Source organism: Suncus etruscus, chromosome 19 (assembly GCF_024139225.1).
Source record: "Suncus etruscus isolate mSunEtr1 chromosome 19, mSunEtr1.pri.cur, whole genome shotgun sequence".
NCBI classification, from domain to species: Eukaryota; Metazoa; Chordata; class Mammalia; order Eulipotyphla; family Soricidae; genus Suncus; species Suncus etruscus.
The window spans coordinates 655,428-668,338 of record NC_064866.1 but is presented as its reverse complement, the minus strand read 5'-3'; the positions used below and the strand labels follow the sequence as shown (position 1 = coordinate 668,338).

Sequence of the window (12,911 nt, the reverse complement as noted above, 5' to 3'; positions counted from 1 at the left end):
TTCTCAATATTCATCATAAAAAATATTCATAGAACAAAAATAAGATTTTCCCCTTTGTTGTATTTCAGCTAAGGATGGTGGTTCTAGCTGTAAGTATTTTTTATTTTTTAAAATGTTGTCAGATATGGCCTTGTTCAAATACTACTAAAAGCATCAATTGACTAAATCACTGTATTCAAAAAATTGAATTAAAAATCAAATTAATATTTGTGATAGTTCATTTTATTTTTTGCTATTAATAGTTTAAGCATCCTACTTATTTATTCTTTTTTATGCATACATTTTTATTTAAGTAACATGATTATAGTTTATTTATTCTTTAATACTTAATTACAAATTATTTTAAATAGGTTTACACCAATCCAGAAGACCCGCAAGTAAGTAATACTTTGACTAGTTAAAAAACAGAATGCTGGCCCGGGCGGTGGCGCTAAAGGTAAGGTGCCTGCCTTGCCTGCGCTAGCCTTGGACGGACCACGGTTCGATCCCCCGGTGTCCCATATGGTCCCCCAAGCCAGGAGCAACTTCTGAGCACATAGCCAGGAGTAACCCCTGAGCGTTACCGGGTGTGGCCCAAAAACCAAAAAAAAAAAAAAAAAAAAAAAAAAAAAAAAAAAAAAAAAAAAAAAACAGAATGCTGGGGCTGGAGTGGTGGTGCAGGGTGTAAGGCATCTACCTGCCTTGCCGGCGCTAGCCCAGGATGGACCTGGGTTCGCTTCCCCAGTGTCCCATAGGGTCCCCAAGCCAGCAGCGATTTCTGAACGCATAGCCAGGAGGAGCCCCTGAGCATCACTGGGTGTGGCCAAAAAACCTAAATAAATAACAGAATGCTTATAATATCTAAAAGTAAATCTAAATAAATAAATAACAGAATACTTATAATATCTAAAAGTAACTTTAAGTAATTATACTTAAATCAATGTACTTTCACATATATATTTATGTTTGAACCTAATAAAGACATTTTTGGAGGCAAACAGTGACCTAGTTTAAAAAGGTTACCATATTTTCTGGCATATAAGATGACTTTTGAAACAAAAAATAGTCAACGGAAAATCGGTGGTCGTCATACGCCGAGTATATCCCAAAAAATGTTTCACTATGCCGCTAAACGAAAATTGTCTGAATATTGCCACAAAATGAACTTTCCAACTTGATCTTGCACCAATTCACTGCAAGGCTGCTCCGACCACCTCTCTAACTCAGCCAATCCAAGCAGGCTTTTGATGCATGCAAATTAGACAGTGTTCTGGACCTGAATCTACACTGTTAAAAGCCTGCTAAATGGGCCAGAGTCAGAGAGGAAGTCTATGACAGTAGAACCTTTGAACCTTTGCTTGTTGGGATTGGCTCACTGTGGTACATGAGCACAGGAACACATGCAGCACAGGAACATTCTGTCTGATACAGCGAAAATAGGCCTAAACTTGTGTTTTAACTGCAAAATTAGGGGATCGTCTTATACGCCCAGTCGTCTTATACACCGGCAAATACTAGGAGAGATTATGCAACTAACCTAAGGTTATCAATCCATAAACCATAGTCTCACGAATTTTGATTCTTTTCTTTTCTTTTTTTTTTCTTTCTTTTTTTTTTTTTTTTTTTTAGTTTTTGGGTCACACCCAGCGGTGCTCAGGGGTTACTCCTGGCTGTCTGCTCAGAAATAGCTCCTGGCAGGCACGGGGGACCATATGGGACACCGGGATTTGAACCAACCACCTTTGGTCCTGGATTGGCTGCTTGCAAGGCAAACGCCGCTGTGCTATCTCTCCGGGCCCACGAATTTTGATTCTTAAGAAATATTCTTGGGGCCGGGTAGGTGGCGCTGGAGGTAAGGTGTCTGCCTTGCAAGGGCTAGCCAAGGAAGGACCGCGGTTCGATCCCCCGGCGTCCCATATGGTCCCCCCAAGCCAGGGGCGATTTCTGAGCACATAGCCAGGAGTAACCCCTGAGCGTCAAACGGGTGTGGCCCAAAAACCAAAAAAAAAAAAAAAAGAAATATTCTTTTGGGTCCGGAGAGATAGCATAGAGGGTAGGGTGTTTGCTTTGCATGCAGAAGAACGATAGTTCGAATCCCGGCATCCCATAGGGTCCCCCCACTTGAGCCTGCCAGGAGCGATTTCTGAGCATAGAGCCCAGGAGGAATCCCTGAGCTCCGCTGGGTGTGACCCAAAGACAAAAAAAAAAGAAAAAGAAAGAAAAAGAGAGAGAGAGAGAGAGAGAGAGAGAGAGAGAGAGAGAGAGAGAGAGAGAGAAAGAAAGAAAGAAAGAAAGACAGAGAGAAACAAAGAAAGAAAGAAAGAAAGAAAGAAAGAAAGAAAGAAAGAAAGAAAGAAAGAAAGAAAGAAAGAAAGAAAGAAAGAAAAGAAAAGAAAAAGAAAGAGAATCACAACTTTCATAAGGCAACTACCATTGCCAGCTCCACCTGGTAGATAAAAAATGAAATAGAATTTGAGAAGTTTATGATCTGGGTACTTTGCCAGTTCTGTTGATATTCAATATATTGTTTCATTCAGTAAAGGAGAATCAGCAATTTATTTAATGGGCTCAGAAAGAGAAAGCAGGGGCTGGGAAGGTGGCGCTAGAGGTAAGGTGTCTGCCTTACAAGCGCTAGCCAAGGAACGGACCGCGGTTCGATCCCCCGGTGTCCCATATGGTTCCCCCAAGCCAGTGTGTTCTGAGCACATAGCCAGGAGTAACCCCTGAGCGTCAAACGGGTGTGGCCCAAAAACCAAAAAAAAAAAAAAAAAAAGAAAGAAAGAGAAAGCAGGTAGGGCGCTTTCTTTGCATATGGCTAATGCAGGTTCAGTCTCCAACACTCTATATGCCCCTCCTGGCCCTGTCAGGTGTGATCCCTGAGTCACAGAACTCCACTGGTGTGTCCAGGAAACCAAAAGCAATAAAAGTTTTCAGGGAAAGAAATGTCAAGAGGCCTGGGAGTGTCAAGGACATAGCATAATGTTACGTATATGGAGGCTTTTATAATACTTCTCTTCAGTATCCGTTTCCCTGCCTGCTTTCCCACCTACGACCTCCAGGTGAGGGGTGCTGTTCAGATCCTAATAAAGAGGTGTCGAGCTAGGAGGTCAGGGTTCTTTTGGGCAGTTGGCGGCGGGCTCTTGCTTTTTGGAGCTCTAGCAGGCTGACAGAGGATTCTGCGTCCGACTTTCTCGCCTTTTTACCCTCCTGTCTATGTGGATTATTTGCCGTTGGTAAATATTCCCAGGATTGCTTCCCCTCCTTAGGCGACAGAGGAGTGGGAATCTCTCTCCCGTTCTGGGAGCTCTTTGGGATCAGCATCAACCAGTCTACAAGAAAACCTCACACTTCAGCATAAAGCGATGGCGTACCTACCTTGCTTTGTTGAGGCCTGAGTTATATCCTATCATTGAGTGGTCCCGGAAACTTTTGGACTTCCTCCTCCCCAAAAAAGAGGGCTAGGAACATGTCTTTTCTTTGGTACTCATACCTATAACTTATGTTTAGTATTTACCCATGGTATGTGGCTCAGGAATAGAACATTTGCCATGTTTTTTTTTTAATCTATGGTGACAACTTATATAGGCAAAGACTATGAATTTTTTATTGTTCAAAAACTGTTCAGGGGGCCGGGCGGTGGCGCTAGAGGTAAGGTGCCTGCCTTGCCTGCGCTATCCTTGGAAGGACCGCGGTTCGATCCCCCGGCTTCCCATATGGTCCCCCAAGCCAGGAGCAACTTCTGAGCGCATAGCCAGGAGTAACCCCTGAGCGTCACCAGGTGTGGCCCAAAAACCAAAAAAAAAAAAAAAAGAATTCCAATTTTAGGGGCCAGCAAGGTGGCGCTAGAGGTAAGGTGTCTGCCTTACAAGCGCTAGCCAAGGAAGGACCGTGGTTCAATCCCCCGGCATCCCATATGGTCCCCCCAAGCCAGGGGCGATTTCTGAGCACTTAGCCAGGAGTAACCCCTGAGCATCAAACGGGTGTGGCCCCCCCCAAAAAAAAAACTGTTCAGAAAATATCTTTGTCTTATACTTGCACATTTTGCTATTTTTCATTTTTGTTAGTTTTATTTTGGAATGTGGTTACACCCAGCGGCGCTCAGGGGTTACTCCTGGCAGGCTTAGGGGACCATATGGGATGCCAGGATTCGAGCCACCATCCCTCCTGGGTCAGCTGCATGCAGGGCAAACATCCTACCGCTATGCTATCTCACTTCGGTCCCTAGACTTGCACATTTTATTTTATTAAATAGCTTTGGGGGATCGAACCCTGGTCTGTCCTAGGCTAGCACTTGCAAGGCAGATGCCTTACCCCTAGCACCACCACTCCAGCCCCTGGACAATTTATTAAGGACTCTAAATTACCCCTTTGATAAAGCCCTTTAGTAAGTGGGAAACTAAAATTTTGGTTGATACTTAAATGACTTGTTTGTCATTTTAGTCCTAACTATTCTGCTGAAGAATGAGATACTCTGCCTCCCTTTCCTGCCTGCTCAGATGTTCCTTCTTCTGATGGATATATTGGAGTGATTCAGGGATTAAATCTTGCTCCAAATTCCAAAAATTAGTGCTAAAAGTTTCAGTTGAACAATAGGTATTAACATAAAAAGTAAAATTATTAAAAAAATTATTAAATAAATATTATCTCACACAAAACCATATATCTCTTTGGAAACTATGTCAGAATACATAACTGTAATGTTTTCTAATTTAAGACAATTTCAGAATGCTATCAATTTAAATTCAAGTACACCAATAATGGACCAGTCATGGACTTCACAAGGTATGTTTAATGGTTTTCTTTTTCTGTATTACAGATTACCACTTACCAATATTAAGACTATAAAGCTTGGGGCCAGAGAGAGAGAGAGAGAGAGAGAGTACAGTGGAGAAGGCGCTTGCCTTGCACACAACTGAACTGCATTTGATCTGAGGCATCCCATATGTTCCCTCGAGCAGTGCCAGGAGCGATTCCTGAGTGTAGAATCAGGGTATCCCCTGAGCACTGCTGGATATGACACAAAACAAAAAAGACTTAGAAAGCTAAATATTAGAATTATGACAGTTCATAAACATCTACCATTAACCTTTCAAGTATGACACTGTAAAATATCCTTGGATATTATATATTAATATATATTATTTTAATTGTTTAACAAAACTAAAGAGTATAGACTTATTGTATGCTTGAGTGACTAGAAATATAATGAAAACCAGGTGGTGGTTTGGAGTTTTTTGGGTTTGGGGTCATAACCAGCAGTACTGGGGTTACTCCTGGCTCTGCGCTCAGAAATCGCTCTTTGCAGTCTCAGGGAACCATTTGGGATACCAGGAAATGAACTCCGGTCTGTCGGCTGCATGCAAGGCAAACAAACATCCTACCACTGTGCTATTGCTCCAGCCCATAAAAACCAGTTTTAATTGTTTGTTTAAAATCATATCTAAAATTTATGTTTATACAATCTTTATTTTATATTTGAATACATTAAACATTTTAATGTTATAGTAAAAATAAGTACCTATATACTCGAGTATAAACCAAGTTTTTCGGCACAAAATCCACATAGTCTCAGTCTTCTGCCTCCAGTCTGCTGGAGGGGGCCCCCAGTGCTTCAGCTCTGTCCACAAGTTGCGGCTGAGCTGAAGAAGTAGGTAGCTGAACTGAACTGGATGCCCCTGCTATTTCACCCACAATATTCTGTGCTTTGTATGAGACCGACAGCAGTGATGATATGTGCAAACTCAGTGATGATGACAGTGTCTATGCTGATCCCCTCACATCAGATGCAGCTAAAGCTCTGTTTGGACATACTGATGAGGTGGAGGAGGAATCCAGCTTTGAAGGATTTCAACCTTTGTGATTTAGCTTGATTACCTGTTAAGCTATGGTTTTCTGCACTTTATTTCAAGGTTTTTGTTTTGTTTTGTTTTGTTGTTTTTCGGGCCACACCCACTTGATGCTCAGGGGTTACTCCTGGCTAAGCGCTCAGAAATTGCCCCTGGCTTGGGGGGACCATATGGGACGCCGGGGGATAGAACCGCAGTTGCAGTCTTTCCTTGGTTAGCGCTTGCAAGGCAGACACCTTACCTCTAGCGCCACCTTGCCGGCCCCTTTATTTTAAGTTTTAAAGTTGTTATTGCTACTTTACAGTTTTTCTTTAGCAATAAATATTGAAAAAACATTTAAGCTACTGATTTCTCAATTATTGTAATTATTTGGGGTATATATTTTTATTTTTGAAATTTACCAGAAGCTGCTGCATTTTCTACCTCTACTTATACTCAAGTCACTAAGTTTTCCCAGTTTTTAGGGTGAAATTAAGGGGGAGTAGGCTTATACTCGAGTATATACGGTATCTATATGAGATAACATTTACATAAAATATATAATATGTAAAATAAGTAACATTTATATATAAATAAATGTGTGATTCTTTTCTAGTAAAGACCAAAATGAGACTTCTGGGTTACCTGCTGACACCAAGAAAGCAAGCATTCTCCTCATTCGCAAGATTTATGTTCTAATGCAAAATTTGGGACCGTTACCTAATGATGTTTGTTTGACCATGAAATTATTTTACTATGATGAAGGTACATTTGCAATACATATCCTATCAGTTATCTATTATTGAAACAATTGGCCTCTATCACAATTGGGTTTGAGGGGAGAGTTTATTTTTGGGATTTGTTTCTTGTTGGTTTTGGTTTGGGGCCACCCTGGCATTACTCAGGGTTTACTCCTGCCTTTGCATTCAGGGATCGCTCTTGATGGGGTTTGGGGGGAACCATTGAGTTAGTAGAAATTAAATTGGGTGGGCTTCATGCAAGTCAAGCACCCTAACTGCTGTACTATCTCTTCAGCCCCTCACAAATGTTTTGAGTACCTAAATTGTAATGTTTTAGAAATCATAAAATTTGCATTAAACTCTTGCATAATATTTGCATTAAATACTCCTTTGAATATTTCTTTAGATGTATTTCCTTAATAGGTATAACTCTTTTTTTTTTTTTTTGGTTTTTTGGGCCACACCCATTTGACATTCAGGGGTTACTCCTGGCTATGCACTCAGAAGTCACTCCTGGCTTGGGGGACCATATGGGACGCCGGGGGATCGAACCGCGGTCCGTCCTAGGCTAGCGCAGGCAAGGCAGGCACCTTACCTCCAGCGCCACCGCCCGGCCCCATAACTCTTATCGTCTGTCTTCTTATGTGGTGGCAGTTTTCCCTATTCCTTTTTTAGGATCTATTTAAATAGTAGAAAATCCTAGTAGATAAATTTCTGTAGTGTTTTAAGTTGTTCATCTTAGAACCAGGTTATCAGGATTGTTTAGCATATTATTTTTTATGTTTTTTTAATGTTATGTTTTTATGTTTATTATACACCAGTAGTACCATGTGGTATTGTTCCTTTTTGCATAGGCACATTAAAATTAAAATGGGGAAATCTTACATGTGCAAACAATTTCTTATCTAATAGAGATAGGAACACATACATTTTATATTACAGTGGGCCTTACACCCTGAACACTTTGTCATAATGGCTTGCTTCGACTTCAGAAGATCAGACATTAGCCATTCACCCCTGAACCTTGTATTCTCATCTATGGAACCAGCACAGTTTTCTGCACCAGCATCAGGAATTGGACTTGTACCAGGGAAGGCCCTAATGCTGCCCTGGCACTGACTTGCTCCAGAGTGGGTTCATATGAAACCCCGATGGCTTAGTAACAGCAACAAACTGCTTTCAGGGCAGGGTTCTCTGATTTACCACCGAATGGTGAGAGGAAACCAGAAGAAGCTCCCTGTCACTTTGACTTCAACATAGGATCTATACAAAAACCAGAATCTCTTAACTACAGAATCATTCCTGACCGCAACAACCATGATTGTGAAGAGCGTAGACTCTTATACTCACAGAGAAAGACTTTGGGTTTAGACAAGTTAGTATGCCTAAAGCCTCTAGTTGGTCTTATGCCAGGATGCTTCATGGGTAAGGTCTCCCTGTTTTGGGCCCAAAGGTTTTTCTTTTCTATTTTCCCCATATTTTGTGTGCCAATGCAAAACATCAAAAAAAAAAAAAAAACCTGCCATGAACACACTTTTTTATTATTTATTGTATCTTTTTATCTCTTATCTTTTTTTTTTTTTTTTTTTTTTTTGGTTTTTGGGTCACACCCGGCAGTGCTCAGGGGTTATTCCTGGCTCCAGGCTCAGAAATTGCTCCTGGCAGGCACGGGGGACCATATGGGGCGCCGGGATTTGAACCAATGACCTCCTGCATGAAAGGCAAACGCCTTACCTCCATGCTATCTCTCCGGCCCATCTCTTATCTTTTTAAATCAGAGCTTCCGCCTTTTACATAGAACTTTGGGACATGAATTACTTTATTTTACCACATATTTTCACATTTTTCTAAAACTAAGAGAAAAGAAATAAAGAAAGGCTGGGCCTAGGGGCCAAGTGGTCTCAGATGCACTGGTGGGGAAATAAGGACAAAACTAAATAACCAAGCCAGAGTCAATGATAATAGAATCAAGAATAGAATCTAAATAAATCAAGAATGGGGCCAGAGACATAGCACAGCAGTAGGGCATTTGCCTTGCATACAACCGATTCAGGACGGATGGTGGTTCAAATCCCGGCATCCCCTGTGGTCCCCCTTGCCTGCCAGGAGTGATTTCTGAGCACAGAGCCAGGAGTGGCCCCTGAGCGCCACTGGGTATGGCCCAAAAACAAACAATTTACTCTTTCAATTTCAAGCTTTAAATTTCTTCTCTAGAAGCCCCTTTTTCTTCACTTGACTGTGAAATGACTTTGGGGGAAATATTTCTTTCTTTTTTTTCTTTTTCTTTTTTTTTTTTTTTTTTTTTTTTTTTGGTTTTTGGTTTTTGGGCCACATCCGGTGACACTTAGGAGTTATTCCTGGCTATGTGCTCAGAAATTGCTCCTGGCTTGGGGGACCATATGGGACACTGGGGGATCAAAGTGCAGTCTGTCCTAGGTTAGCACATGCAAGGCAAATGCCCTAATGCTTACTCCACTGCCCCGGCCCCGAAAGACAGTAAGTTTTTGTTTTTGTTTTTGTTTTTGGGTCACACCCGTTTGACGCTCAGGGGTTACTCCTGGCTATGCACTCAGAAATCGCCCCCTGGCTTGGGGGGATCGAACAGCGGTCCGTCCTATGCTAGCGCTTGCAAGGCAGACACCTTACCTCTAGCGCCACCTTCCCGGCCCCAAAAGATAGTAATTTTTGTTTGTTTGTTTGTTTGTTTTCGGGCCACACCCGTTAGATGCTCAGGGGTTACTCCTGGCTAAGCGCTCAGAAATTGCCCTTGGCTTGGGGGGACCATATGGGACGCCGGGGATCGAACCACAGTCCTTCCTTGGCTAGCGCTTGCAAGGCAGACACCTTACCTCTAGCGCCACCTCGCAGGCCCCAGTAATTTTTACTTTTTTTTTTTTTTTTTTTTTTTTGGTTTTTGGGCCACACCCAGTAACGCTCAGGGGTTACTCCTGGCTATGCGCTCAGAAGTTGCTCCTGGCTTGGGGGACCATATGGGACGCCGGGGGATCGAACCGTGGTCCATCCAAGACTAGCGCAGGCAAGGCAGGCACCTTACCTTTAGCGCCACCGCCCGGCCCTAATTTTTACTTTTATTGGCATGCCTTTTTAATGCTACCTGAAATTTCTTTAATCTGCACACTATTTTCAAATTCATGGGCAGTTAAGTTTTCTCTGTTTTTTTGCAGTTACACCCCCAGATTACCAGCCTCCTGGTTTTAAGGATGGAAATTGTGAAGGAGTGATTTTTGATGGGGAGCCTATGTATTTAAATGTGGGAGAAGTTCCCACACCTTTCCATACCATCAAGGTCAAAGTGACCACTGAGAAAGAAAGAATGGAAAAGATTGATTCAAGTATATTATCACCAAAAGAAATAAAAACACCGCTTCAGAAAATTCTCATGGACAGAGATGATCAAGATGAACAAGAGCATTCTGTAAGTTTAAGTATATTTAAACAGTTATGAAGTACAGTTACAACGTTTGGAGGCTTGTTTGTTTGTTTTTGAGGATTTGATTTTTTACTGAAACACCCTGGTTGTTAAAAGGTTGTTCCTACAACAGTTTGTTTTCCAGAGATAAAAGCCGCTCATGATTGAGTTGCAGTTATACAATGTGTAACAACCTTCAATAGTGTGCATTTCCCACCACCAATATTAAATGTTTCCTTCTCACCCTCCCTTATGAACCCTTTTCCCTCCTACTCACCCTCCCACATCTGCCTCTGGGGCAGGCATTTTACTTCATTCTCTTTGACTATTTTGTTTTGTTTTGTTTTGGGGCCACCCCTATGGTGCTCAAGGGTTATTCTTAGCTCTTTGCTCAAGAATAATTCTTTTTTTTTTTTTTTTGGTTTTTGGGCCACACCCTGTGACGCTCAGGGGTTACTCCTGGCTATGCGCTCAGAAGTTGCTCCTGGCTTCTCGGGGGACCATATGGGAGCCGGGGGATCGAACCGCGGTCCGTCCTAGGCTAGCGCAGGCAAGGCAGGCACCTTACCTCCAGCGCCACCGCCCGGCCCCCAAGAATAATTCTTGAGACCGGAGAGATAGCATGGAGGTAAGGCGTTTGCCTTTCATACAGGAGGTTATCGGTTTGAACCCCGGCATCCCATATGGTCCCCCCTGCCTGCCAGGAGCAATTTCTGAGCCTGGAGCCAGGAATAACCCCTGAGCACTGCTAGGTGTGACCCAAAAACCACACACACACACACACACACACACACACACACACAAAAGAATAATTCTTGAGGGGCCGGAGAGCTGGCATGGGGGTAGGGCGTTTGCCTTTCCTGCAGAAGGATGGTGGTTCTAATCCCAGCATCCCATAAGGTCCCCTGAGCCTGCCAGGAGCGATTTCTGAGCATAGAGCCAGAAGTAACCCCTCCCTGCTGCCGAATGTGGCCCAAAAACCTACCAACCCCCCCCCCCAAAAAGAATAATTCTTGGAGCCAGAGAGATAGCATGGAGGGTAGGGCATTTGCCTTAGACGCAGAAGGATGGTGGTTTGAATCTCGACACCCCATATGGTCCCCCAAGCCTGCCAGGCGCGATTTCTGAGCGTAGAGCCAGGATTATGAATTATTATAAAACTCAAGATCAGAAGGGACTTTAAGGAAATAGAGTAGGGCGAAGAGATAGTACAGGGGTTAAAGCGCTTACGTTAACATGTCCAATTTGAGTTTGATCTCTGACACCACCTATGTCCCCCTGTACCCTGCCAAGGGTAATACTTGATCACAGAGCCAGAATTAAGGCCTAAATAGTCAAGTGTTGCCCCCAAAACCTTTATTAAAAAGGCAAAAAAGGAGAAACTTTTGCTTTAAAACTTTTTGCCTTGGTGTAAATACCATTATTTCCAGAAATCCTCAATTTCTGAATAGCAAAGCAGGAAATGATGCTGGAAGCCAGCCATTCACCATCTCAGCTGCTCTCATAGTGGTTTGAGGAAGCCCCTAGATCTGGAGAATAATTAAAAATTGTACGAATCTAATTCTAATGATTTTTTGGAATCTTTTCTAATCATCTCTACTGGGTGTTCGCTTTTATTTTATTTTTGGTATCCGGGCCACATCTGGTAATGGTAACACTTGGGTTACTCCTGGATATGCGCTCAGAAATCGCTCCTGGCTTGGGAGATCGAACCACGGTCCATCCTAGGTCAGCCACATGCAAGGCAAATGCCCTACTGCTGTGCCACCTCTCCAGCCCCAGATGCTCGCTCTTTTAAGCCTATTCTTGAATGTCTCTAGGGCCTGTAAATTCACTGTTTTGAAGGAGCCTGAGAGTTCTTGGAAGACAGTGAATGTGTTTTATTCTTTATTCATCTTTATCATCTTCCTATGCCTATTACTTAAACTTACGATCTGATTCTCAGTATTGGGTTGAATAAATGGATGAGTAGGATTTTTCTAAAAAAGAACATTCTTGCGGCCAGAGCGATGGTGCAGCAGTAGGGCATTTGCCTTGCATGCAGCTGACCCAGGACGGACCTGGGTTCCATCCCCAGCGTCCCACGTGTCCCCCCCAAGCCAGGGGCAATTTCTGAGCCCGAGCCAGGAGTAACCCATGAGTATCACCGAGTATGGCCAAAAAAAGCAAAAAAAAAAAAAAATGAAACAAACAAAAGAACCTTTCTTGGTTCTTTCTGCGGCTGTATGGCTCCGAGATCCCGGCTCACTGAGGACATCGACTTATGCTCCCCTGAAGACACCCCCCCCCAATAAAATGCTCTGATCTGAAAAATAAACGAGCTTTCTTGGGGGCTGGATCAATAGGATAGTTGTCTTGCACACTATTGACCCAAGTTCTATCCCTGCCACACCATATGGTCTCTGGAATCTTGAGTGATACTGAATGATCTTGAGTAATCCTTGAGAGCAGAAAGAGGAGTAAGCTTTGTGCACCACCAGGTGTGACCTAAAAAACAAAAATGAAGAAGTAAAAATTAAAAAGCTTTCTTTTGGGTCCAGAGAGAGAGCACAGCAGTAAGGTAAGCGGTAAGGTAGATAGCCTTGCACACAGCCAATCCAGGATGGACCTGGGTTTGATTCCGGGCATCCCATAGGGTCCCCTGAGCCTTCCAGAAGTGATTTCTGAGCACAGAGCCAGGAGCACTGCTGGGTGTGGCCCCAAAACAAAAACTAAAAAAGTTTGTTATTACCTCACTCCCTGAAAATCTTATTTTTTTTTTTTTTTTGTGGTTTTTGGGTCACACCCGGCTGTGCTCAGGGGTTTTTCCTGGCTCTGTGCTCAGAAACTGCTCCTGGTAGGCACGGGGGACCATATGGGACGCCGGGATTCGAACCGATGACCTTCTGCATGAAAGGTAAACGCCTTACCTCCATGCCATCTCTCCAGCCCCCTGAA

The 12,911-nt window shown here is 43.0% G+C and overlaps 1 protein-coding gene across 2 annotated transcripts in view; it reads left to right on the top strand.

The window, feature by feature from the left end:
* HORMAD1 (HORMA domain containing 1) overlaps positions 1 to 12,911 on the top strand; it is a 38,270-nt gene that overhangs the window by 10,486 nt on the left and 14,873 nt on the right. The window contains exons 5-9 of one of the 2 annotated variants that reach the window (XM_049765937.1): positions 69 to 89; positions 351 to 377; positions 4,694 to 4,761; positions 6,421 to 6,569; positions 9,730 to 9,980. In XM_049765937.1, coding sequence (XP_049621894.1) covers positions 69 to 89; positions 351 to 377; positions 4,694 to 4,761; positions 6,421 to 6,569; positions 9,730 to 9,980 — 516 coding nt within the window. The remainder of the gene's footprint in view (positions 1 to 68; positions 90 to 350; positions 378 to 4,693; positions 4,762 to 6,420; positions 6,570 to 9,729; positions 9,981 to 12,911) is intronic. The other variant, XM_049765938.1, reaches the window with a different exon arrangement.